The sequence below is a fragment of the Ahaetulla prasina genome, chromosome 4 (assembly GCF_028640845.1).
Source record: "Ahaetulla prasina isolate Xishuangbanna chromosome 4, ASM2864084v1, whole genome shotgun sequence".
Taxonomy (NCBI): Eukaryota; Metazoa; Chordata; class Lepidosauria; order Squamata; family Colubridae; genus Ahaetulla; species Ahaetulla prasina.
Window position 1 is genome coordinate 142,179,077 of NC_080542.1, and position 27,464 is coordinate 142,206,540.

A 27,464-nucleotide genomic window follows, 5' to 3' on the forward strand; every position below is an offset into this window, starting at 1 on the left:
TGAGATGAGCCCATAATAGTGACATTACTCCAGGGAACTGGATGGATTTTGAAATTCCTACCATCTGTAGAAGGACCATTTTTCCCTCTTGACCAGGAATGTGCTTGTAAGACTGGAATTCAAGACTGCAGGGGTTTTTTCTCTCTCCATGGTGGGAGAGCCTGAAATGCGGCACTCAGAGAAAATCACACACGCACACTTTTTAGTTCAACCAGGCCACAGATATGTTGCAAGAAGTGAGAGCATAACAATCTCTTCACCAGAACTTGTAGAGGGAGCAGCCTACCTTACAATCAAAAGTATTTATCAGGTAGGTGTGAGACACTTCTAAACATTTCTCTGAGATCACAGATGTAGTAGATGAGACTTGATTACACATGGAGTAAGGGTCTGTCTAGCTCTTCCCCATTTACAATTCCACTTATATATTCCACCGTTTAGTCTAGTGGTTAAGGCACCCGTTAAGAAACTTGGAAACTGTGAGCTCCAGTCCCACCTTAGCTGTGAAAGCTGGTTGGGTGACTTTGGGCCAGTCACTCTCTCTCAGCCCATCCTACTTACAGGTTATTGTTGTAGGGAAAATGATGATCATCTTGAGTTGTTTATTCAAATAATAAAGAAGAGGGAGGGAGGGAGAGAGAGAAAGAGAAAGAGAGAAAGTCTCTAGATACAATTTTTTCCCCCAGGTGCCTTCAAAAGACCTTGATAATTTTGGACACATTGTTCCAGATAAGAACATGCATACGCTACAGATAAGAGATAGGTCAAGTATTTTCCCCAACCTTCCCCTAACACGTGGGTGAGCCATGTATAACCTTCAGATGTTGCTTAACTTCATCTCGTTAGCATCCTTCACTGTTCAGCTGCAATATTTCCTTACAAAACTGCTATCTAGACACGAGAGTTAGATGCTGTATTTTGACCCGATATCTAGCGAAGATCAGACTTCAGAATGGGATACTGTATCTATCTAGGAGGAAACAACCTACAGGTAACACTGGTTAAAAAAACAAAAAAACAGCCACTGTGACACAAAATAACTCTTTAGAAAACTCTGTATGGTGTACAATGTTGCAGAAATCTTTTCCTGCAGGGGATTGCAGAAAGTCAGGAAGACAGCTGAACGTCCGAATTGAGGCCAGGGGTTTCACCCATTGAGGTCTGCAACATCTGGTTCAGGATTGAATGCTGGTATCAGGCCACCCCAAGAACAACCAGGGGCAAAGAATAAAAGGGAATCCCCTTTTCCTCCAGCTTCGAAAAGCCAAATAGGTCCAATTAGTCTGCTGCTGACAAACCTTGTGGGCTTCCTTGCTTGGTCACCACCTGCTGTTTTCCCTAATATTAATTCGAGAGACTGCTTATTCTTGGGTGCCCCTTTAGCAGGAAAGTAATGAAGACTGGGCTCTGAACATAGCGGAGTCCTTTGGATATTGAGATGGGTGGCATGCAAATTTTATAAATAAATAAAATGCAAATAGCAAAACCACAGCAATGCATTTTCAATCAGACTCCCAATTCCGTTTTGGAAATAGCAGGAAGGAAAAGAGGAGAGCAAAGGTTCTATAGCACTGATCCAATATGGATTTCCCTGGGGCCATTCTCCCAGAAGGATCGTGCTATTAATTTATTGCAATTGGGAAACAGAGGTAATGATATTTAATAATAATAATAATAATAATAATAATAATAATAATAATAATAATAATAATAATAATAATAATAATAATAATAATATCAGAGTTGGAAGGGACCTTGGAGGTCTTCTAGTCCAACCCCCTGCCCAAGCAGGAAACCCTACACCATTTCAGACAAATGGCTATCCAACATTTACTTAAAAATTTCCAGTGTTGGAGCATTTACAACCTCTGGAGGCAAGTTGTTCCACTGATTAATTGTTCTGTCAGGAAATTTCTCCTTAGTTCTAGGTTGCTTCTCTCCTTGATTAGTTTCCATCTATTGCTTCTTGTTCTACCCTCAGGTGCTTTGGAGAATAGTTTGACTCCCTCTTCTTTGTGGCAACCCCTGAGATATTGGAACACTGCTATACGACACTTTATACCACGGTCAAGTTTTCTCAAAGCTGAGCTTGGCAATTAAACCCGGCCATTTTCTCTTTGCAACATTATGGCCCCCTTGGCTGTTGTCATCTTTTTTGGATTTTTATTTATTTTATTTTTTTGCATCTTTGGCATCTGGGATTTCCTTTTTGTCTCCTATCCCAAGAATTAAAAAAGTCTGCCTGTGATTAATTTCTGCCAGTTTACCATCTATTGCTTTTATTAGGTGAAATCAAAAGGCCGGCACACTTAGCAGCTCACTAGAATAGAACTCAGAGGAGGGTTTGAGGGCTTTCCACTAAACTAGAATTCAGGACCCCTGGCAAGCCTGCACATTTTTTTTTAAGTCACGCGGCTCATATTAATAACGGCTCAACTGCCCTTTAATTTCCCCACTCCACCCAGGATTTATACACGTTTCATGCAAATCCTGGCTCGCTGGAATCAGCAGCCAAGTTCTCCTAGAGATGTGAGCGGCCCGCGAAACCCCTAGCCCGTATTCTCCTTCCAATGTGAGGTCGCTCCCTCTGGCGTTAGGAAGGTGATATTCCGGAGACCAGGGTACACGCCTATGTGGAGACGCTGAAGGGCCAAAGGGGTCTCAATAGGAAGTCCTCAAGCCCCACTCTAGTGCTTTATGGGGGAGCAAATCCCTCTCCACTTGGCAGGACTTCCTTCCGGGCAAGAGGGTAGTGACCTCCCCGCGTTACTTGGTTTGGACAGCTGCAACTAGGGACACGTGTGTGCGCAACCACACGTGCAGGGCTCCATAGAGAGGCCAGCGATACAGCTCTTCGTCACAGCTCACACTTCCAGAGGCGAAGGCGGGGTGCCAATCCCAAACTCTCGGACGGCAAGGCGCGCGCACGGGCGCGCTACCTGCCGTCCGCCTCTCCTCCGGGACTAGCCCTGTCCTCGCGGGCACCCTGACGGGCAGCTGCCCGCCCCAGTCATTTGCCGAGCATCCTCCCTGGTCCCGCCTCCCTGCTCTGGCCCCCACTTTTGCACCCAACATCCGGGCTCCTGCCTCTCCTCCAAACACCACACCTCATCCTCCGTTCTCGCCCCCCCCTCCCCCAAACCAGGGGAAAGGGGCGGGCTCGAACGCGCGCCGGGCGGACTCGTGAGCGCGCCTGCCTGCTTTTGCCTGCCTGTTCATGGCAACTGCAGCCTCAATCTCGCCTTTTGCTCGTAGCGGCAGCCACGCTGCTCGCCCGTTTCCCGAGCGGCCGAGCCGGCGAGCGATGCCCAAAAGCGAGGCTGCCTATCGCGCTCCGTCTGTCCCCTGCAGCAACGCCTTCGCCACCTCTTCTCCCAGCCCGAACAGCATAGGCGGCGGCGGTGAAGGAAGAGGAGGAGGAGGAGGACGTGACCGAAGCCGCAGGAGCGACTCACGCTCCGTTTTGATAATGATGTTGGCCGTTGCCTGAGTGGTGCCTGCCCAGGAGACCCCGGACTCCCCGAGGCAAAGTTTGTTCTGCTGTTGTCGCCGCCCCTTGCTCTGGACTTAGACGCGCGCGAGCGAGGGAGATTTAATTTAATTGGGGGGAGGGGACAGATAATTGTAGTGAGTGGGCTACGCCGCGCCTTCTCCTCCGCCTCCTAGGCTTTTCCTCTGCCCACCCCCTCCTCCTGCCGCCGCGGCTGCTGAATAAGAAGACCGAGAAGAGGGACGCTTTTGGAAAGGAGCGGTTGGCTGAGGGCTTGGTTGCTTCTCTGCCACCAGCACCCAGCAGATCCGGAGAAGCGGATCCTCTTCTGATCAACGCATCTCCGTGAGCTGGAGCGGCAGCCCTGCGCCGGGAACCGGGCAGCCTGCGATCCACCTGTCTTGAGGATTTCAAGCCGACCCGACATCTCGGCTCTCCTGTTGCGGGACTTTGCTTACGGAGAGCCGGGAAGGGTTTTAATCCTCCCGTTTCACTGCTTTTGAAAAGGACAGAGCCAGTTTTTTGAAGTCTGCCTTCCCTTCCAGTCGGCCGTTCATCTCCCCCGCCGACCCTTCCTCGCACCAGCAGACCAGAAGCAGAAGGAAGAGACGGAGACAAAAAGGGACAATGAAGACTTCGTGGCTAACTTTCGCCTTCCTCTGGGGAAGCATTTGCACACGTAAGTATCGGGAAAAGTTTGCGCTCCTCCTTTGTTAATAAAGAAAAAAGGGGGTGTGTGAGCTGGGCCTTATAATAATCCTATTATTCACAATAATAATAATAATAGTGATTCCCTTAAGAAGACCCAGCAGCATCAAACACGATGTGCAAACACATAAATCGGGGAAATACCCCAAGTGTTAAACGGGGTGAGATTGGTTAACTGGAGAGGGAAAAGGAACAAAAACAAGCGCACTTCGGCGCCGCGGGAGCCACTGGGGGCAATCGTGGCTTCTGGCTTCTGCTTCCTTCTCGTTGCCGCGTGTTTTGATCGCGGATCGAAACACGGGAGGGGAGCGGTGTCCCGTTGGAAAGGACCCGAAAGGCCGGTGCGCTTCTTGGAGCGCAAGGCGGCTTCCCGTGAGGCATGTGCTGGGGGAAACAAAGCTGAGCCGGAGCCGGAGAGGATAGCGGGGCTCGGCTTTCCCTTCGCCTCGCGTGCTCCGGCTTTTAGCCCTGGCGAAAGATAATCTCATTTTCCCTCCAGCACAGGCGCAGGGCGCGCGAGGCCTCGAGGCTTTGCTCCGGACTCTCGCCGGGCGATGCTTCGCTTGGAAGCGGAGGAAATGCAGGCTCTCCCTCGCAAACAAGATTCCTCCTCCTCGCTTTTCCCTCCTCTTCACGAGTTCCCCGGGGATTCCTTTATGCGCGTGGCTCCTCCATCTCTTTCTCCCCTTGCACCCTCTTTTCAAGATAACGCCCGGTGTTAAACGGCTATCCGAAATCCTGCGGCCGTGAGATGCACCGCCGGCTCCTACCCAGCGCTGTAGGACGATTTTTTGCGTGGTTTGAAAAGCGGTCTTTTCAGCCAGAAAACTGGCGATCCTCCGCGTTTATTGGCGGCAACTACCCGGTGGTTGAATGGATCAGAGCGCTCTTTTCAAACCAGTTTGCAAACGCTGCTGGACGGCGCTGGAGCAGGAGGGCGGCTGACTCTTTCTCCTCCCTGGGGGAATCTTTCAACTTTCGCCCGAGTCGGGCCGGGTTTCTTAAGAGGTTGGAGGGTGGGGATGCAAGCACTTTAGCGGAGAAGTTGCGAATGTAAACAAGCGGATGAGGGTGTCGCCCGGGATTTGGCAAGGCCCTGCTCCAAAGCAACTTTCCCGAAGGAATTTTATTTCGTGCTGCTTTTGTAGGCAGGCTTCTTTTCTTTTCCCAAACGAAGCTCGACTGTGGGGCTCGGGAGGGAAAGGTTTGGGGGGGGGCGGTGCAGATTGGTTTACATTTATGCCTGCCTGGACCGTGTCTGGGTTTTCACTATTTTGGTATTTCCTTAGGAGGAGACGATCCTGATTGCTAAAGAAAGGAGCGGGGGAGGTGTGCGCGTGCATGGGGAGCGCGGAGCAAAGGATGTTTTCCAGCCCCGGGCTGCAACTTTGCTGCCAGACCCTTTCCTCTTGTTATGGAAATGTTGCCTTATTGTCCCACCGCCCAGATCCCGCTGGAAATCTGCTTTTCTCTTCCCGCCCCAGCCTTGAGGAGGAGGAGGAGGTGGTGGTGATGACGGGGGGCGGGAAGCGGCGTGTTGCGCCTTCCTTTCTTTTGCTCGGCAAACCTTCCACCAGCGCCGGGAGGCGAGCATTGGCGCGAAAGGGGGGGGGGCGAGGGGGTCTCACTAGCCCAGCTTTTGTTATGCGTTCTTCCTCCTCCTCGCTTTTCCCTCCTCTTCACGAGTTCCCCGGGGATTCCTTTATGCGCGTGGCTCCTCCATCTCTTTCTCCCCTTGCACCCTCTTTTCAAGATAACGCCCGGTGTTAAACGGCTATCCGAAATCCTGCGGCCGTGAGATGCACCGCCGGCTCCTACCCAGCGCTGTAGGACGATTTTTTGCGTGGTTTGAAAAGCGGTCTTTTCAGCCAGAAAACTGGCGATCCTCCGCGTTTATTGGCGGCAACTACCCGGTGGTTGAATGGATCAGAGCGCTCTTTTCAAACCAGTTTGCAAACGCTGCTGGACGGCGCTGGAGCAGGAGGGCGGCTGACTCTTTCTCCTCCCTGGGGGAATCTTTCAACTTTCGCCCGAGTCGGGCCGGGTTTCTTAAGAGGTTGGAGGGTGGGGATGCAAGCACTTTAGCGGAGAAGTTGCGAATGTAAACAAGCGGATGAGGGTGTCGCCCGGGATTTGGCAAGGCCCTGCTCCAAAGCAACTTTCCCGAAGGAATTTTATTTCGTGCTGCTTTTGTAGGCAGGCTTCTTTTCTTTTCCCAAACGAAGCTCGACTGTGGGGCTCGGGAGGGAAAGGTTTGGGGGGGGGCGGTGCAGATTGGTTTACATTTATGCCTGCCTGGACCGTGTCTGGTTTTTCACTATTTTGGTATTTCCCCCCCCCCCTTAGGAGGAGACGATCCCGATTGCTAAAGAAAGGAGCGGGGGGGGGGAGGTGTGCGCGTGCATGGGGAGCGCGGAGCAAAGGGATGTTTTTCAGCCCCGGGCTGCAACTTTGCTGCCAGACCCTTTCCTCTTGTTATGGAAATGTTGCCTTATTGTCCCACCGCACAGATCCCGCTGGAAATCTGCTTTTCTCTTCCCGCCCCAGCCTTGAGGAGGAGGAGGAGGTGGTGGTGATGACGGCGGGGCGGGAAGCGGCGTGTTGCGCCTTCCTTTCTTTTGCTCGGCAAACCTTCCACCAGCGCCGGGAGGCGAGCATTGGCGCGTAAGGGGGGGGGGCGAGGGGGTCTCACTAGCCCAGCTTTTGTTATGCGTTCTTCCTCCCCCCTCCTTGTTTAGATGACTTTAGGAGATGGGGGAGGGGTCCGCGGAAGGGGGAGAGGTATCACCCTTCGTTGGGGGTAGGGGGGGGTGATTGGAGCAACGTCGAGCGCGGCGGCGGCTGTGGTAGCCGACGCCGGCTCGGCCAAAAAACGCGGCGCGCGCAACACCCCGATCTCGTGGCCGCGGGATAACAACAACAGGGAGGGCTGACGTCACTGGACGGCGCGGGAGGGGAGGGGGCGGTGGGGCTTGGACCCTGGAAAGCATCGGCCGGGCATTCGCACGGCTGCCCCCTACCCCCTCGGGACCCTTCCCAAGGCTTACCAGGGATAGAAAATGGGTCCCTCCATTTGGCGAGGGTGCCCTGGTTGCGTGTCCTGAGCTCGCCCGGTGGCTTGCTTTGGTTCTGGCCATAAGTTGTCCCACGCTACCCTTTGCCCAGCCCGTTTGCTGCGCGAGCATCTTTCCGCAAGCTGCAAGATGCTGCTCAGTTGGTTTGCTGGGTATCTCCCCCCCCCCCCTTACGGGGTACCATCGGCAACTCCTCTCCTTTAGGAACGGGCCTCAGGATGGTCCCTCCACCCTGGCATTGCCTCTCTCAGAGTCCCGTCCCCCCACAAAGCACTCAGGGAGGGAACCCCCGTCCTTCGTAGCTCTTCTGTGCCACGCTAGATACATGTAGGTTCCCTTTCTCCCTTTAACCGTTTCCTCCCTCGCTTTATGTCCGCGGCTCCTGCAGATTCGTTTTCGAGCGGGCTCGAAATCCTGGCAGGGGTTAAAGCCGGCGAAGTGGCTGCTTCGCTGGGTTTTCTTTGTTCAGAGTACCCATTATACATTCACTGTCACTGCCTCCTCGCCGGTCGGTGCTGTAAACAAAGCTCGCTCCATTTTCCTTTTCTCTCCGTCCCCGTCCCCCCCCCCCATTTTAATGCAGCTTCAATGTGCAAAAAAAAAAAAAAAAAAAAAAAAGCATTTTGCAGTGTGTGCTAGTGGTCCAAACACCCAGGCATTGCTTGAATTGAGCTGCGGGGTCTTTCGGAGAAATTTTGCTGGCGTGGAAAGCCCACTGGTACCATCTAGAGATTTCTGGAAAGACCACCATAGGTTGGAGCAACAATATTAGATGTGTGCCTGTGTGCTTGCAGTATCAAAATTCTGCATGCCTGCAGTCACCAACTGCTCCTCGTTTTGGAAACATGATTTATATGAAGGAGCTATTTTTAGGTCATCTCTCTCCTGTGTGTGATTTTTGTTTTAAAAAGATTTTTGTTTTATCCGCTGCGCTTGCTTGCTTGAGCAGAAAAACCCTGCTTATTTGTCCTTCCTATTGCTCTCCAAAACAAAACCCGGTGTTTTTAATGTTGGAACCGTGCTTATATTTATACCCATACTGGAATGCAATCAAAAGTCGCCTTTCAGAAATAATGCAGCAGCTTGCTTGTGGGGCTTTTGCTGGCTTTCTTAAAATGTAATTCTGAAAATTTAAATAAGAAGGATGGGAATAGTGAGGCTATCCCTAGGGGTAGGTAAACAGTTAACCCCGGCTGCCTTTTAAAAGGTAGTTTTAAGGAAGCTTAAATTCCTATGCCTGCCTAGAAATGCTTAGCTGGAAAGCTGAAGCTGAAGTGTTGAAGCCTTGTGTTTGTGTGTATGCATGATGTCTCTGTGTGTGCATGCCTGTGTATTGAATAAGTAACTAGCAGACTGTCAAGTTGTTGTTGTTTTTTAAAATGCCAAGCCATCAGGCCCCTTCCTAAAATAGAGGAGCAGCGATGGCATCCTGTAAAGAAAGCAAAAGATGGTTTGGTACTTTGCTTATCTACTTGAGTATACACACACTTGGTGATGGCCACGTCCTTCTCCATGGTTTTGTTTGCCAATTATCCCGTAACTCAACTCTTCAGAAACGGCTCATTTCACAGTCCCTGTTGCTTTGAACAGAAATCTGCCTTGTAAGAATAGCAGTTCCTGGTAGAAAACAACAAAAGTTCACCTTGCTTTCTTAAAAAGCGATCAATTGTATCCCATACACTTTTCTTCATTTATCCTCTTGTGCAGGAGACCAGTTTCATTAGCTTGCTAATTAAACTCAACTAACTGCTGTGCCAAAGTTAATGGTGCCGGGCCCTTAAAAACAAAAACTCTTGAACTATTGTCCAAGACCCTATTAACAAAAATCTATGGTTAGATATAGATTGTGCCACTCTAAATATCAGAACTCTGACGATTGTGGTACTTACTTTAAAGGAATGCCCAATGAATACTCCTCCTAAACCTGTTTACTAAAGAGTAATCCAACACTGAATTAGAAGCCAGGAAAAAAACACAAACCAGTGTGATGGCTGAGGTTTAGGACAGAGATTTCCAATCTTGGCAACTTGTGGGCTACAACTCCCAGAATTCCCCAGCAAACCACTCTGGGACTTGAAGTCCACAAGTTTTAAAGTTGCCAAGGCTAGACAATCCTTGTTTAGAAGAACTGTTTCTCTCTCTCAGCTTCTCCTGATTTAAAGGTTTATCACTCTATTCAGGTTACAGCCATTTTTTTAACAACTGCTTGAAGTTAAAATGGTACTGGAAAAAAAAATCATTTATGACCAGTTCTAGCACTTATGGTTATGACAGCATTGCCACGGTCACATGATTAAAATTCAGGTGCTTGGCAACCAAACTATGACGGGGTTGCAGGTCCTGGATTCAAGTGAGTCCACGTTTACGACCTTCGCAGCCGGCTTCTGACAAAGTCAGTGGGGGAAGCCACATTCAGTTAATAACTCTGTGATTCACTTAAGAACCGCTTAAAAATCATGACAAAGAAGGTCGTAAAATCGGGCATGACTTATTTAATGGCCAGCAGAAATCCAGGTCCTAATTGTGATTGTAAAATCAAGGACTACCTGTAATTCTGAACAAGCTGGGATGAGGGGCATGGTATTGAGCTGGAGAGGCTCCTCCTCTTTCCATCAGCTGTCACAGCTGTTTGGGTGTCCCTGAACAAAATGAACAGTTCTAAAAGAACTGGAAAAATTATACTGAAGGACAGGTTTCAGATTGCATTGATAAACGAGACCTCCATGCAAAGATAACATTATTTTACATAGGTTGCTGGTTCTGACACTGTTGCAAACAAACCCAAGACTCTTTTATCTGATCTTGGAGATTTTTGTATTTAAAGTTATCTTTTAAATATCTAGTCATGGTCAATCATGGTTTGCACAACAAGGAAATTAATTGGGAGAAGCTGATTGTAGACCTGCAAATGTGGATCACCAAATGAAGTGAAAACCAATTGAATTAAAATGGGTTTTGCCTTCAGTCAGTGCGAAGCAGAGTTTTTAAGAGAATGTTCATCATTAATGTAAATCCTCATTCTTGCCCCTTACTCTCTTTAGCGAAGGGAAGGCGTGGGAAATTGTATGGTATTGCATGTCCTCTTCGAATTTTCCCTTAAAGTCCTTCTACAGGTAGTCCTTGATTTAACGACTGTCGTTTTATGATCCTCCACACACCTGTAGAACACCCCTGGCTGTCCCACGACCGGATTTTGGGTGAGTCAGTTTTGTGACCAGTTGTGGTGTCGCACAGTCATTTCTCAATGTTTCTGTAAAAAAACAACAACTCATTTAAACCAATGGGTTTGATTAACAACACTAATGCTTGCTTAACAGTTTCTGCATTTCCTTAACAACCGCAGTATTCACTTAATGACTGCTACAAAACAGGGTGCAAAATTTACTTCCAGTCATATGGGTGCCTCGACTTATAACCATAATGACTTACGGCTGGATTTCCAGTTCCAATTACAGTTATAAGTCAAGGACTACCTGCTTTTTATATATACATACATACATACATACATACATACATACATACATACATACATACATACATATATAAACCAGGAATGCAGCTAGATCCTTCAGATGTGAATTGTGGTCTTCTTCAGTGTTTGTTTGTTTTTTTAAAGTTCTCAAACATATACAAACACAAGGGAGGCTGTGATTCTATGACCCAAGAATCTGGGGTTTGGACCTAACCACAAATGTTAACTGAGAAAAGTAACGTTCATAATCCAGTGATTTCATTGTAGTTTATTTCAAAACAAGCCTATCTCATTTCATGAACTGGCATGGTCTTAGGAACCATTAGAAAAATGGCAACGTGATTTTAGTATTGCATTTAAAAATGCCCAGTGTGTTGTTTATCTGTCGATTGGGCAAGAAATGCTTCTATCTTAACATATTGAAGGATATAGAATAAATACTCAAGTGAAACAACTTTATGACAGCTGCAACTTTGTGGAAAAAAATAAACTCAGTATTTAGTGACAAAGAAGTGATGACTGTCAATAAAAAAATTAGTTCTGGACAAATCTCATCTATTTACAGTCAAAATACAATGTGGAATCTCAGCCTGAACTTGGAAAATGGCAAGCTGACTTAGAGGGTGGAATCTCAGCCTGAACTTGGAAAATGACAAGCTGACTTAGAGGGTGGGGTTGAGTGTTTAGGGGCTACTTTGAGAATCCACCATTTGCCCAATCTGTTCATTCCATTAGGACTGTGCAAGGAACTGGAACTGAAGAAGAAAATAAGGAACATGAATGCGAGTGTAAATACCATCTTAATGAAATTTCTCTCCCCCACTCCCAGGGGAATATGAACTTAAGAGGGGACAAGGCTTCTTTAAGAGGCACCGAACAGTTATGAACTGTGCCAGCCCACATTGCAATATGAATTACTTAGTCTCCTTCAAAATTGGATCAGTTGATCCTATTGTTATCGTGAGAGTAAAGTTTACCTGTGCTTAACCTTAGGAACCTACGCACTGCTCTTCTGTACTGATGAATTCAGCTTTTTAATAACTCCCTTTTCCCGTTCCTTGTATGTTTTTCTCCACTTTGCAAATAAAGTATAAGGGGGGTTATTTATTCAAAGCACTGATAGGGCCACCCACATTATATATTATAATTCTTGGTGGCTTAAAGCCCGCAACAATAAAACACGCACAGGTAGTCCTCGACTTATGACCATAACTGAGCCCAAAATTTTCATCACTAAGCAAGACAGCTGTTAACCGAGTTTCGCCCCATTTTACAACCTTTCTTGCCACAGTTGTTAAGCGAATCATTGCAGTGGTTAAGTCAGTAGCAGGGCTGTTACGAAAATCTGCCTTCCCCACTGACTTTCCTTGGCCGACGTTCGCAAAGGGGGATTATGTGACATTCCCCCCCCCCCCCGGACACTGCAACCGCTGTAAATACATGCCAGTTTCCAAGCATCTTAATTCTGATCACGTGACCAGGGGGGGGATGCTGCATGAAGTCACTTTTTGCAGTGCCATTTAACTTCAAGTGGTCACTAAACGAATGGTTTGCAAGTCAAGGATTACAAGTATGCCATTTCAGACAACCCTAACATTATACCAATGTATAATTGGCTTATTTCAAACTATTCCCAAGTATCAATTCCAGAGGCTCCTCCTTTTTATGGAGCGAGAGAGAGAAAAAGAGAGGGAATTGCAAACACATGTAGCGTGTTTCTAGAAGGAAATGCTACTAGTAGACCCCATAATAACATCCAGATTTGTTATGAACTGTAATCCTATATAATAACTGCCGCTGCTGCTGCTACAAGAGTTAAATCCTGTCCCATTTAGCATACAATTTATGAATGAATCCCAATCTATATCAATTAGTGGAAGCTCGTTCCCTGGTTTGCATCTTCCTTCCACAAAGCAGTGGATCTATTGAGATCATATGAGCACAAGGGTGATCGGTAGATTCTATACACCTTATATCTACAAGTCAAACCAAAGCAGATGGTCGCGCCCCAAAGTGTATTTTGATTGTACCCACATTCATGTGGGGTTTTTTTTTTAGAAAAAAATATTTGTAGAATTGGCACGTGTAGTCCTTGACTTACACCCGTTCATTAAGTGACCATTCAAAGTTACAACCGGGCTCAGAAAAGTGATTTACGACTGTTTTTCACACTTAACAATTGCTGCAGCATCCGCATGATCAGGAAAGTTTAGGGCCTTGGCCACTGGCATGTATTTATGACAAGGATCAGGTGATCATCATTTTTAATCTTCCCAGTGATGTGGCAAACTGGAAATTACAATCCTAACTCATCTGGAACGTGAATTTTCACCTGGGGTGAAAATTAGGGGTGAAAATTAACCTGAGGTGAAAATTAACTACTAGATATTTTGAACTGGAAACGTCGTGGCAGGTTTTCATGCATGTTTAGGTAATCCTCGACTTATGACTATAATCAAGCCCACATTTACAGTCATAAGCCATAATAATCATTATGCAAGCCACTGTGTAGCATGCTTCATTTTACAACCTTTTTGGCAGAAGTCGTTAAGCAAATGCCACAATTAACACAAATCAGTTGTTGGGATGTTGGGTTTTTGTTTTTGTTTTTTGCTAGAAACAGGATGTAAACACTGTTTTTTTTTTTGCAAACCATGTATTGTGGTCACTTGACTGTGGAATGTTGCAAATGGCTGTTAACATGAGCCAGTTGCCAAATACTGAACTAGCAGCCCTGTGACCACAGGGGGCCCCCCTGTCCATCAGAACTTCAAACTGGGTTGTTAATCCCTTTTTGGGTCTGTCGTAACTTCAGACAGTTGCTAAGTGAACCGTCATAAGGACAACATGTAAGTTGCCTGCTCAGGGAGTAACCATGTTGCCCCTGGCACAAAACATTATTAATGACATTTTTAAATATATAGTTCCATGATAACGATGAAGGAAGGAAAGAATGATGGGCTTCGTTTTTCTTTTTTTGGTATTTTTCTGCAAAGTAATGTTTATTCAGTACCTGCCTTGACAGCAATTGCACACCCTCCCACGGAGAGTGAAAATTGATTTGGTGGGCAGGAATAACACATGAAGCTCCTCCATTTGGATACTTCCACGCTGATATTATTGGCTCTAAATAAATAAATTTCCAAAGCTTTTTCTAGCTTTGTTCTCCCGAAATTTTTAACTAGGAGAATTCAAGGATTTTCTCTAAGCTTATGTGCATCAGCTGTCTGTACTATACTGAATTCTGAAACATCTCTTTAATATATTGGCTGCATTGCATTCAGATTATTATTAGGTGTCCTTACTGTAACTTTTAAATAGAAATGTAATTTAATTTGTCTAGGTTTTTAACTGTTCATCAGCAAGCTGAGTGGTAGGTACGGAATTAAAGGATGAGATATGCGTAGTTATATCCATACCTAATGCTAAGGCAGAAGTTTCAATCGTGGTTTATGGAACTAGCACGAATGGGTTGGATTGAATGCATTGCTAAGCCACAATAGGTAAGCAGCTAGGTTGTGTTTTTTTTTTAAAGTCCCTTTAAAGAAATACTTGAATTCACTTTGAATACTGGTGTAGAGACCACTTGATATCACAAGTGCTAGGGTTCTGGAAAATTGTGCACCCAGTAATTATGATCAATTAAACCCTAATTATTCCAAAACCTGGCAGCGTTCAAGTTCACATCATGAGCTTAATGGGACTGATCACTTTCTGATCTGCACCATGCTTTGAATCTGAAGCTAATGGATAAGGGCTCAAAACAGTCAAGTAAGAAAACCCAACAGAACCAGTAACTTCATGAAGCTGGTGATCCAAATTCTGTAAATTCTGCCCTAGTTAAATTGTGCGGTGAAGAAATATTAAATCCCTTAAGATTTAATAAGATTCTTTCAGGCAAGGTTATGAAACCTGGTGCTGATTGGGTTTTCAGCTTCTCTTTTCTCCCCTCAGTTCTGTTTGTTAACGATATTTTTCTGATGAATCTTCGGACAGCGGAGAATTCATAATGTCAAGACCCTTCTCAAATAAAGAAATCAAATACTGTTTTATTAAAATTGCAAAGCCGCTTCGAGGATGCTGCTAGAGTAGGTTGCCCTTTCTGAATTTCTTGGAATTACATTCTCAAAGCATTTGCTCAGCCTGCTGGGTTTTTTTTCTTTCTTTCTTTCTTTCTTTCTTTCTTTCTTTCTTTCTTTCTTTCTTTCTTTCTTTCTTTCTTTCTTTCCTTGTTTCTGTTCCTCCGCTTTTTGAAAGGGGGGGCGGGGGAAAGAAACATTTTAAAGATAAGTTGCAAAGATTGTTGAGGGAAACAATTTGGTTTTTTGTCAAATGCTTTTCCCTCACCCCCCCCCAGGTATTCTGGGGTTATAACTGCAAATGTTTGTAGTTTTCATATATGCAGAGATTGAAAAATTAACTCTTCTAGGGATTTTTTTTTTAAAGTCAGGATCCATCAAGCTGCAGTTAACTGTTGACACCAGAAAATAGTTTCCCTTTAGCAAAATTTCAACACATAGTTGTGTTATCTTTCATTCAGCAGCTGGGGGTGGGTGGGTGGGTGGGAGGGGGCCCCTCCCCTTTCCTGGCTTTTGGGATAATTTGCGGTGAAGAGGGGAGTAAGGACAAAAATGTCTTTCCCCCCAAATATCAGTTTTTTGCGGCCAAGACAACACATGTTTTCCAATCAGCATGCCAGTATTTTTGATCATTTGCACATCTGTTTGGCACATTTCAGCAACTGAAACTTACCCACAAATTACAGCATGTGGTGGCAATATCTACAATTTCCCACAAAACCTCGTTTTATGGGTGGGACATTTTCTTTTTGGGTTAAAATTGAATCACAACAGAAATCAAAGTCAGATGAGTTAAGGTGATGCCTGCTTGATTGAAGGCTATGATACTGTTTCACTTCCTTTCATATCTCTTTTCCCCCCCCCTTCTCATGGAATTCAGCCCTTCCTTAATTCTAATCCTGTTCCTGACTGCTTAGTTTTAAGCAAGTTACTAGCCCATATGCTCTCAGAGTGGTTCCACTTTGTGGGAGAGTTCAATGTTAATGTTTGCAGAATGAATCCATGTATACGTGGGTACAGTTTTGTTTAGGATAAATTTCTGGGTTTTTTAACAGAAGCATGCCCCTTTTTTGGGGGGTGGGGGCATCTGTTTTCTAAATCACCCTGGCGAGAAACAACCCTTTTTAATAACCCTAGTGGGGAGAGAGAAGACAGCAGCAAAAGTAGTATTTGAGTGCCTTATGCCAGGGGTCCCCAACCTTGGCAACTTTAAGTCTGGCAGACTTCAACTCCCAGAATCCCTCAGTCAGCAAAGCAAAGCTGGCTGGGGGATTCTGGGAGCTGAAGTCTGCTGGGCTTAAAGTTGCCAAAGTTGGAGACCCCTGCCTTATGCAACCTTGGAATTGCATGTTCTCCATCCTTATCCTTTCTGAGCAGATAAATACAAGTAGTCCTTGACCTATGGCCACATTTGAAGCCAAAATCTCTTGCTAAACAAAATAAAGTGAATTTTGCTCTCATTTTATAACCTTTCTTGACACATAACTTGTTAAGTGAATTACTGCAGTTGTTAGGAAACCCGGTTGTTAAGTGAATTTGGCTTTTCCGCTGACTTTGCTTCTCAGAAGTTTGCAAAAGGGTGTGTGTGTGTGTGTCACGTGACCCTGAGACACTGCAGCAATCACACATATGATCCAGTCGATTGCGTGATCAGAATTCTACCTTGGTCGTAAGTACAAAGACTAGTTTTTTTCAGTGCTGTTGTAATTTTGGTCGCTAAACAGGTTGCTTTAAGTCGAGGATTATCTGTAAAGGATAGGCGCCCTCATCCTAGCACTATGTTTCTCAACCTTGGCAACCTTAAGATGTGTGGTTTTCGAATCCCAGAAGTCCCCAAACCAGCCATTAATTGAGTGCCTTATCAATATGTACACAACCACCAGGAAATTCAGAAGCAACAATGGAGGCTGTTAGAATGACATCATCTGTGGTCCCATTGAAACCGGCATTAAAGAGGTTAATGTATCCCACACCTCCAAAGATTCCAAAGCCATTCTGTGGCAAGTGATCTCAATAAGCAAACAGGCATCACGAGAAAGGCCATATTTCAAATACTTTTATTTATTTCAGTATAATCCTCGTCTCACGGTCACCTCTCATGAATGAAAGTCATTTCTGACATGCGCAAGGGAACAAAGCAGAAGCTGTGATCCGGCCAGATTGCCTTAATTAATGTCCATGGTGGGCCCCTTGCGCATATGAGGAATTGGCATCGGGGCTGGGTAAATGGACCCCACCAGTCCGCTACCCTGGGTTTCATACCACCTGACCATTGTTAGGTGGAAAAGCGTGTTTTCAGAAGTCTAGGTAGAGAGTGGTGAGCGCTTGGCTGGCCTTGAAAACTAAGTAGGGTCAGTTATTATAATGACACTTGGACGGGAGGCCACTAAGAAACTCCAGGGCTACAGATTGCAAAGGAAAACCAGAATATTCTAGTAAATAGTGGCAAATCTGTACAGGTACGCCTTGACTTAACAGCCACACATTTAATGATTGTTTGAAGTTACAATGGCACTGAATTTAGTGGCTTGTGATCATTTTTCACACATCCCTATTGTCTCATGACCAAAATTCAGACACAACTCTTACCTTTTTCCCCACAACCACCCTGTTGGGGAGAAAGAGACTGGGCTGAGGGAGGGATTGGTCCAAGGTCACCCAGCTGGCTTTCATGCCTAAGGCCAGACTAGAACTCACTATCTCCTGATGATTGGTGCAAAAGAGGCTGGAGATGGCAAGTCTAACTGGGTGTTGCTTAGGGGTGTGTTCTGTCCTTACAGCTTTTCCCCTGTCTAGTCTTCCTAAATTAAGGATTGTCTTCCTGCTGGGTAAGTACACTAACATACTGGCTTTCTGCATTTCCATAGATTGTCTTCTACATTCCTGCAGGTAGTGCTCACTTAACAAACACAATTGGAACCAGGGGCTGTCACTAAGTGGTGCAGTAATTAAGCAAAGCATCAGGTGTCAGTTTCTCCATTGACTCTGCTGGTCGGAAGCTGTCCGCGAAGCACTGCAGTGGTGATCATGTGAGCATGGAATACTGTCATTGTTATAAATGCATTCTGATTGCCCAATGCCCCCAAATCCATTACTGTTAATGCTGGGATGGTCATTTGTTTCAAGGACCACTCATCAAGTTATTTTTTTTCAGGGCTGTTGTAACTTCGAATGGCCACTAAACATGGCAGCCATTAAACGAGGACTACTTGCCTTGATTGTTGGCTCATAACAATGACCCAACTATCAAGGCATAGCACTATCAAGGGATAGCATAGACATAGAACAATCAAAGCATAGCACTACATTTATGACAAGAGTCTAAATCAACCGCAGCATTTGAGAGTCATGAAGTGTAAATTTAGCATCTCTCTTGAACATTAGGAAATCAAAGTGAGACCTGGTGGGTTACATTTTTAAGTTTACTTTCAGTGTCAAATGCCAGCAGCTCAACAGCTTTATCCAGATGTATGTGCATGACTTAATATACAGTATGAAGGAAAAAATAATCAGGTTGAGTGACAACCCTCCATTGACAATGAGGCATTTATTTGCTGAATCTAACTTAACGAAGTCAAAAGCAATCCAAATAATATTTATTTAGTGATAAACACCTTGGGGGAGGTGTCTGATGAAACATAACTTCTAGGGGATACACGCAAAGGTCTACAGTCCTTGCGTTAATCAGTTTATAATCAGTTATGCACAAGGCCAGGTCATCAGTGATTAATTTTCTCCTGCACGCATTGATGCTAAAAAAGAAACTTACCCATTGCATATTTGACCATCTACCCTTTCTGGTTTATTTGCTTGCAGATTGTTCCTGAAGTGTAAAACTCTTCAAACTTAGTGTTTGACAAACTGAAGTTAGCTAAAAATAGCTCTCCTAAATATGAAAGCTAGTTCAAAACTCTGAGGGTTCCTAGAGTCATTTTACAGTTATTGTTGATAGAATTTCATAGTTCCAACTTTGGGATGTGAATGACTTTCTGTTGAGCTAACAGCTGTTCTCTGCCTGTTGGGATCTACAGCTTGTGTTCCCAGCTCTTAATAATTAAACAGAAGTGTTATTTTACAGCAACTTGTACGGAAGATTGTAGCCCATTTTTTAAAAATCTAAAAGTTAGAACCTTTAAAAAGCATGTTTTTGAAAGGCAGGACAATTAATTTAGGGCTGTAACTTCATTCACACTTTACCTAGGATTAAATCCTACTGAATTTAAGTGGCTTTACTTTCAGCTAAGCACATACAAGATAGCACTCTTCCTTAACTTCATTTATGAGTTAGCTTAGATCCTTTGGAAACCCAAATTGCTCGGATTTGTCTGATTTAATTCTTTCTTTTCCCCCTCTTCCCTCTCCCCCCCCACCAGCTTTCCTGTAGGGTTTCCAGATTTCTTATGATTACTGTTTAAATTGCAGCCCTAAGTAAACTTAATTGAAAAGTAAATCACGCTGCCCTTGGCACCTTTATTCAAACATTGTGATAAGCCAAGCTAAGCAAACCACTTTGTGGTTTGCCGAGATAATGCGAATCTTGGCACGAGATTGTATTTCTGAGCAGAGACGACAGGGCCTAACTTCTTTTTAAAGAGAAAAGTAGGATAAAAATATTTGGGATAAATGTTTGAAAATCTACATCATGTTCCAATTTAAGGGTAGTAAAAGTAAATTCAAACATATGCCACCAGTAGGACAAGGAGCATAACATGGGCAGAATTAATGGCATTCAAATAAATCCTATTTGAAACAGGCAGCTGTTTTCAAAGCTTTGATACAACATTCCTGCTGCTGAAGATCCCTTTGGGGAGAACTTGAAAAAGATAAGGATCACGAATGAGCATGTTTTACTACCGTCTGGGCTAATTGAAGGAGAATTCTTTTAGCATTTATCTTAAAGCCACATCATGGGCAATGGTGGCCAATTCCAGGTAGCCTTTGACTTACAACCACAATTGAAGCTGGAATTATAGTTGTAAATCCCGCCTTAGGCATGAAAGTCAGCTAGGGCGAGAGTCTCCAACCTTGGCAACTTTAAGACTTGTGGACTTCAACTCCCAGAGCTCCTCAGCCAGCTTTGCTGGCTGAGGGATTCTGGGAGTTGAAGTCCACAAGTCTTAAAGTTGCCAGGGTTGGAGACCTTGAGCTAGGGGACTCTGGGCCAATCACTAGGAGACTGTGAGTTCTAGTCTCACCTTAGGCGTGAAAGCTGGCTGAGTGACTTTAAGCCAGTCAATCTCTCTTACCCTAACCCACTTAAAGAAAATAGGAGGAAGCAAGAGTATATTTGCCACCCTATTTATAAAAATAATAGAGGCGAGATTTAAAAAAAGTTTAATGAAGTAGTCTGAAATTCTGAAAGATGCTCTTAAAGACAAACACGTGCAACACATGGCCCATCCACGTATTGATGAACCACAGTTCCCAGCAGCCACAACCATTACAGGAGTAATCAATGCTGGGATCTGTAGTTCAGTAGACTCCAGAAAATGTCTTAAGGCAGGATGAGGTAGTTAGCGGTGAAAGTGTTGGAATAGGGTGTGATCAGTTCAGAGTGAGGTTACGTGGCCACAGTGAGCTCAACCATCAGAACTAAACAACTAGTCCTAATTCAATTTACAATCGTTCGTTTAGTGACCATTTGAAGCTACAACAGCACTGGAAAAAAAACCCGATGGCTTACGATGTGGTTTTGTTTTCCAGATTTAAGGCCTCCATGGTCATGTTAACAAAATTTAGATGCCTGGAAACTGACATATATTTATGGTGGTTGCCAAGTCCTTTTGGGGTCACTTTTTGCACTCTTCTGACATGCATTGTCAATGGGGAAGCCAGATTCAGTGAATAAGCACCACTTAATAACTACAGTGATTCACTTAGCAATTGGGGAAAGAAAGGCGGTAAAATGGGGCAAAATTCAGTTTAACCACTGCCTCGCCTTAGCCATGGAAACCTTGGCCTCTACTTGTGGCCGTAAATCGAGGCCTTATTTTACTCCTTGAAACTGCTAATCCCTGCTTCCCAGCACAGACCCCTGGTCATTGCCATTCTTGGTGCTTATCTCTTGCCATACCAGTTCAAAACTTGATGTTCTCTTCAAAGGTGCTCTTTTGCCCCACTCTGTATCTGTAGCTGCTCTTGAGGGAGGCACCTCCTTACTTTTCCCAACCTTTCATTGGCAGGAAGTTGGGTGGAGTTATCTGCTTCCCAATGCTTATCTCTTACCTAGTCCTCAGGCTTCCAACCCAGATAGGAATTAATGAAATAGAAGAAGGAAGAATTTATTTTCCCAATGGTACACAGCCCCTACCTCTCGCTCATTCCTGCAAACTGTAATGTCAAAAGATGTCTGTATAATTAAAACTCCGCTGGCTTGTCCAGAGAACAGATACTTGGATAGGAAGAAAATATTCTTTATTTCGAAAGTATTATCACTCTTATTCTGCCCCCCCCTCCTGTCTCTCTCTTTTCCTCTCCATACTTCCTTTTGCTGAATGCAGCTGGCATTTCTCGGTGTACAGTTTGGTAGCTATAAATTTAACTCCCTGCTCCCTCTTTTTTCCCCTGCCTGCAGGTTGGAGGTGTGCAAAATTGATTACCAAAAAAATAAAAATAAAATTCCTGTTCTATGGAGATCTTATTTAAATCCATTCCTGATTTAAATGCAACCCGTTCATTCATTTCTTTGCTTGTTGCAAAATATGTATTCTACTCTACCAGATAGCTTACAAAATGTTAAGATAAAATTCAGGTAGAAACTTAAATTGGCTTAAATAGGGTCTTTAAACATGGATTTTATTGGGGTTTATTTTATATTTTGTATTGTATTTTAAATTTAGGCCATATTGAATAAGTTTCTTAAATAGTGTTTTTATTGTAATATATTGTATTATTTTATCTGCCTGTTCACCACCTTGAGTCCTTCGGGAGAAGGGCGGTATAAAAATTAAATAATAATAATAATAATAATAATAATAATAATAATAATAATAATAATAATAATAATAATAATAATAATAATAATAATAATAATAATAAAAAAACAGCAGCATAAAGCAACTTTTAAAATGCAATTAAAGCAGTTACTCTTAGGCAAAATTAGGCATAGCTTCTAGAACCAACATTATGAGGTCCTTGTTGTTATTAGTTGCGAAGTTGTGTCCGACCCATCACGACCCAATAGACAACGTTCCTCCAGGCCTTCCTATCCTCTACCATCCTCTGGAGTCCATTTAAGCTCATGCCGACTGCTTCAGTGACTCCATGAGTTCCTAAGTACACATTAATACTTTAAAAGTTGGGCCAAAAGACAAAGAAGTTTGATGTAATAGTTAATGTACTGGCCTAGAAACCAGACGTCTGTGAATTTTAGTCCATCTTAGTTATGAAAACTAGCTGGGTTACTTCCAGCCAATCAGCAGGAGACTGAGATCTAGTCTTGCCTTAGGCACAAGAAATGACTAGCTCTCTTTGGGCCAATAGCCAGTAAATTCTAATCCCAGGAAGGCAATCTTGGTGACTTTGGGCCAATCCCCAGGAGACTTGAGTTCTAGTCTCACCTTGGAAAGACTGCCCGTTGCAATCATGTGATGTTTTATTTAACAAGCTCAGTGATTTGTCTAACATGGCAAAAAGGGCTATAAAATCTGGTATGGTCACATGATGCCTTGCTTTATGACATATTTTCTTGTCCCAGTGGTAGTCGTAAGCTGAGGACTATATGAATTGGGTTCCCAAGTCTCTTGCCTCAAAACATGGTCTTCTCTTGTCTGTTGCTACCTGTTAGTACAGGTATCTTCTTTTGGATATTTTTCTATGCCCTTAAAAGAGAAGGAACAAAGATTGCTTCCCAGGGACTGTTACGTAGTTGTGGACTGTAATTCCACCAGGAATGACCTGAGCAGCTCTGGTGTTCCTAGCATTGCATCATTTTAAAGCCCAGATAACATTTCTTAGCAGTATCTATACCAGGGCGGGGGCTAGGATGCAAAAAGCCGGGCAGAGAGCAGGGAAATTGACCTAAAGTGATTCCCAGAAGCTTTATTTAAAATTCCAAGCAGAGAATGGCAAAATCACTGATTTCCTACTGGCAGAAAGCCCACTGCCAGCATGGGCTGGAAAAGGAGGGACATATGCTATGATATCACTGCAGGGTGGGGCCTTCCACACCTGATTTCACTTGGCTGCATTCATCTCTGAAAGGGAGATGCAGAAAGCTTCTGTTTCTATTTGAATCCATGATAAGGGCAGATTCCGTTAGGTGTCTAAAAACTTTTTAAAAGTTGTTGCAAACAAACCCAGCCAGTTTATTGCCACCGCGGAGGGAAAAGTATCCATTAACTTTATAATGCCGATATTTCCAAAGTAAATAGGCTTTTTGTACACTTTTAAAGCTATGCATCCCATAGTTTGATTGTTCGGTGCATAGGATCATTTATTTTATTTTATTTTGAAAGGGTAACACTATTGAAATCATAGCCCTGCTAAAACTTTTTTGCCGGCAAAAGGCTCCAGAGATGATCCAGATCCAGATTTCAAAGTTGCAGACATTTGCGAACAAAGATGACCTTTGATATTATATCCCACAGCATTGCAACCAGCTGGAAAAAAAAATTAAATTCCTAGCTAATGCAAGGTTTCATGAGTTGAACCTTGCCTTTTTGTGCACATTGCAAAAGGTTTTATGGGTTTCTGTAGATCCGTTCCCTTGGGTCAAAACAGAGATGCAAAGCTGTAGATAAGATGCTAGATGTCATGAGGTAGAAAGGTTTCTATGACTTTGACACTGACCTAAGAAGCCAAGTTTGACTAGCTATTAAGGAAGCTGAGATTTTGGGGTAAACCTAGCAGGCATTCAGATTGGGGCAATAGAGGAATCCTTGTTGAGGTCTGTGTTACAGGTCATTTCTTAGTCCACCCAAGGAACTTCTTTTGGTCTACTTTCGTTATACGCATTGAAATTGTAATCTAAACCATTTTTTTTAAACGTAACCTTTCTCATCTTCTCAGTACCAGCAACCCCCTTCCCAGCGGCACGAAAGCTTTCTAACCAACGCGTTTGCTTTTATTGTTTTATATAAGCCTCAGTCGTTGAATGGAGTGTCCTGTAAGCCAGCTAAGTAAGTAAGTAAATGAATGAATCTTCGGTAGATGTTGCAATTTTTAATCGTTGTTTTAATTTCCCTCCCGTTTAAAAAACAAACAAACAAACCACAATCTGTTTTTTTAATGCATTGCAAGGGTGGTGTGCGGTTTGAGGAATGATTGGCAGGATGGGGAATTCTGGGAGTTGAAGTCCACTCCTCTTCCAAGTTGCCAAGGTTCACTCCACTGATGTGGAGTCCAAAATAGCTGGGACAGGAACCAAATCTTCTGTTTACACCCAGCCCAAGCGTGCTTTTGATCATACCATCAAATTGTAAAGAGCAGTTCTCCTACGCGGCTCCGGAATGCCTTGGCTGCCTGTTAGTGGCAGGACTTGACAACCCTCAGCAGCTGCACTTTAGGTGGGGCGATATGTTTGCTGCTACCAAATGTTGCTGCTTAATTATATGTCTTTAATATAGTCATTAAGAGTCTGCCTGTAGGCTATTTTGATTACTTTTGTTTACAAGCACATTATTTGACACCCAAGTGGGTTGGGGAATGGGGTTTTTAGGCCGGCTTTCATCCGTGTTTTCCTTGGAAGGTCATGGAGAAATAATCTTTTATTGTTTGTTTTTTTTTGTTAAATTTTCATTGGATCCTCAATACTCAAGCTACTTATTTTAAAGAAAGCAGAATGAAAACAGTAGGGCTTTTTTTGCAATAAAGGAGCTGAAGAGAATCGCAATCTGTTCTCATGAATGCTCCTTTCCAGCCAACCATTCTGTTTAACTTAACTTCACACACACACACACACACACACACACACACATACAGAGAGAGAGAGAGAGGGAGGGAAGGAGGGAGAGAGACAGAGAGACAGAGAGAGATACACAACTCCATCCATAGGATTATAGCATTTTTTTCCTTCTTGGTTCATGTTGACTTATATATTTTGCACATGAACAAGAGCAAAATCTTGCTTTTGGGAAGACCCAGCTTACTTTCTGTTATACAGAATTGGGTTTTCGTCACTGTTGTTTGTGTAATTCTTTTGTCCTCCAGACCCTTTGCACAATAAGGAAAGCACCAGCTAGTGTATGTCCTGGGGTGGTCCTTTAACAACATTTGAAGGATGAGTCCATGGCTGACAAAGTTAACTCTGTCAGCTATAAAGGGCCCGTATTTATTTTAAGCTTATTTTGGAAAAGGTGCAGTCACCTTTGCAGAAGAACTAATACTCAATGGAATAGTGCATTAGGCTATCATTAATGAACATTTCATTTCAGTAATTGAAATCCCAGAAATTATCTTGTACACGGTTAGTCTTCAACTTACCCTCAACCGAACCTGACGTTTCTGTTCTTTTGATCACGTGTCCATGGGGGATGTTATACAGTGGTCTTATGCATGAAAAAATGGTCATAAATCGCTTTTTTTTCCAGGGCTGTTGTAACTTCAAACGGTCCCTAAATGAAGGTTGGTGGAAGGACCAAAAAACGATTAAAAATAAACGTAGTTTCTTGAGTCCTAGTAAAGTAAGGAAAAGAAAGCAACAAGAAGTCACTTATCATTTCCTTGTTTTGTAATACTCCTGGTGGGGGGGAAATTAGAGTTGAAGATTCGAGTCTTAAATACAGCAAGTCCTTTTCTCTTTATCATTTAGCACTTCACCACATTCCATGGGGCTCCTCCTTCCTAGCATTCCAACGTATTTATAATTGACTCAGTATTTATTTTCAAGGCACCCTGTTGTGTCCTGGTTATCAAATGAACCCAGAATAAAATGGGGAATGAGGTTGTAGGAATTCAACAAGAGAAAAGCTATTTATATTCACTTGAAAGAGAATAGAATTCTGAAATTCTCTCTCTGGACATGAAGAACTTTTAGTTTAGTTTTCCAATTCTATCTGTGGAACGAATTGCCTCCAGAAGTTGTGGGTGCTCCAAAACCTGGAGGGTTTTAAGAAGGGATTAGACAACCATTGGTCTGAAATGGTATATAGGGTATCCTGCTTGAGCAGGGATGACTGGAAGACCTCCAGATCCCTTCCTACAACTCTGTTATTCTATCAGAGTAAAACAGGGAAGGGCCACATGGATAGGTAGGAATTTGTCCCACTTCTTGTTCTTGTATAGACTAGAGCAAGGGTCTCTAAGACGTGTGGACTTCAATTCCCAGAATTCCTCAGTCAGCTTTGCTGTTCTGAGGAACTCTGGGAGTTGAAGTCCACAAGTCTTAAAGTTGCCAAGTTTGGAGACCCCTGGACTAGAGTTCAATATATTTGCACGTCGTTCATCAACATTTGACAACAAAATGGGAAGACTTGTCTTAGTTTCGTTCAAGAACGAACAGGAGGCTTTTGAAGCAAGGTGGACAATTCTCTTTCTTGTGATTTGGCAAAGAACCCAAGTAGCGTTTTATTTCAGGATATCAAGACACACAGGGAGGAAAGAAGGAAGGAGAGAGGTAGGGAGGAGGAAGTAAGAGGAGGAAGGAAACACTTCCAAGTTTCAGTGTCATTTTAGCCCGGCTAGGTGGCTCAGTGGCTAAGACACTGAGCTTGTCGATCAGAAAGGTCGGCAGTTCAGCGCTTCGAACTGCATGAGCAGGGGGTTGGACTAGATGACCTCCAAGGTCCCTTCCAACTCTGTTACATCATAAGGATGCAATTTCTGATCCAGCATGTAAGCTGCCTTGCCCTTGATGATTAAACTGGAAGGGTTTTTTTTTTTCTTCAAACATCAATACCACCAGCATTGGTTAGGATCAACTAGGAATGCTGGGCTGAAGGAAAAAAAAAACTCAAGTAAGCTGCAGTATTAAGTTCATTACTTATTTATTTATTTTGAAGTTGTCCAAGTTCACAGCAAGCTCTGGTCAGCTTACAATTAAAAATTTAAAAGAAAATAAACGTACACCAGAAAATAAAATACAACTGACCGGAAGATAGAATTAAAAGGTAAAAAAAAAAACCAATCCACAACCCTATCCCTAAACATACGGAGGCAGATAGTCCCTCAAGTAACCAAGTCCTATGCCATGAAGCGCTTCATAGCCTGAATTGCATCTGGTAGGTAGTGCAGCAAAAAAGGATGTAAGCGTGGACCACATCTGTTATTCCCCATATCACTATATTCTGGACCATCTGTAGCTTCTGAATGGTCTTTTCGGTCAACCTCAAGTAGAGCTCGTTACAAAACTTCAACAGAAAGATGACCAAGCTATGAGAGACAGACTCTAAGTAGAGTCCCTTGATCCAAGATAGGTACGATTAGTGAACCAGATGAACCTTGCGAAGGTCTTATGGCCATGACTCTGTCTCTTCAAATAAGAGAAAGTAAGAACAGAACTCTGGGAGTTGTAGTCCACAAACCTTAAAGTTGCCAAGGTTGGAGACCCCTGTCCTAAACCTTGATGGAAGTGCTTGGGGAATCCCATGTTGGAGGACTATGCACAAAGGCAGAGGGATGTCTGCAGAGTAGATGATAAAAAACACTCAAAATGGAGACCCCCAAATGCCATCTTCTTGTCTTCTGGGTGTTTAAACATGATA

At 43.9% G+C, this 27,464-nt stretch overlaps 1 protein-coding gene across 3 annotated transcripts in view; it reads left to right on the top strand.

Moving 5' to 3' along the window:
* Window positions 1-3,162: 3,162 nt before the first annotated feature.
* ACVR2B (activin A receptor type 2B) overlaps window positions 3,163-27,464 on the top strand; it is a 76,592-nt gene continuing 52,290 nt past the window's right edge. For 2 of the 3 annotated variants that reach the window (XM_058180727.1, XM_058180725.1), the window contains exon 1: window positions 10,400-10,469. In XM_058180727.1, the coding sequence (XP_058036710.1) occupies window positions 10,415-10,469 (55 nt within the window). In that variant the 5' untranslated portion in view covers window positions 10,400-10,414. Of the gene's footprint in view, window positions 4,170-10,399; window positions 10,470-27,464 lie in introns of those variants that run through there. The other variant, XM_058180726.1, reaches the window with a different exon arrangement.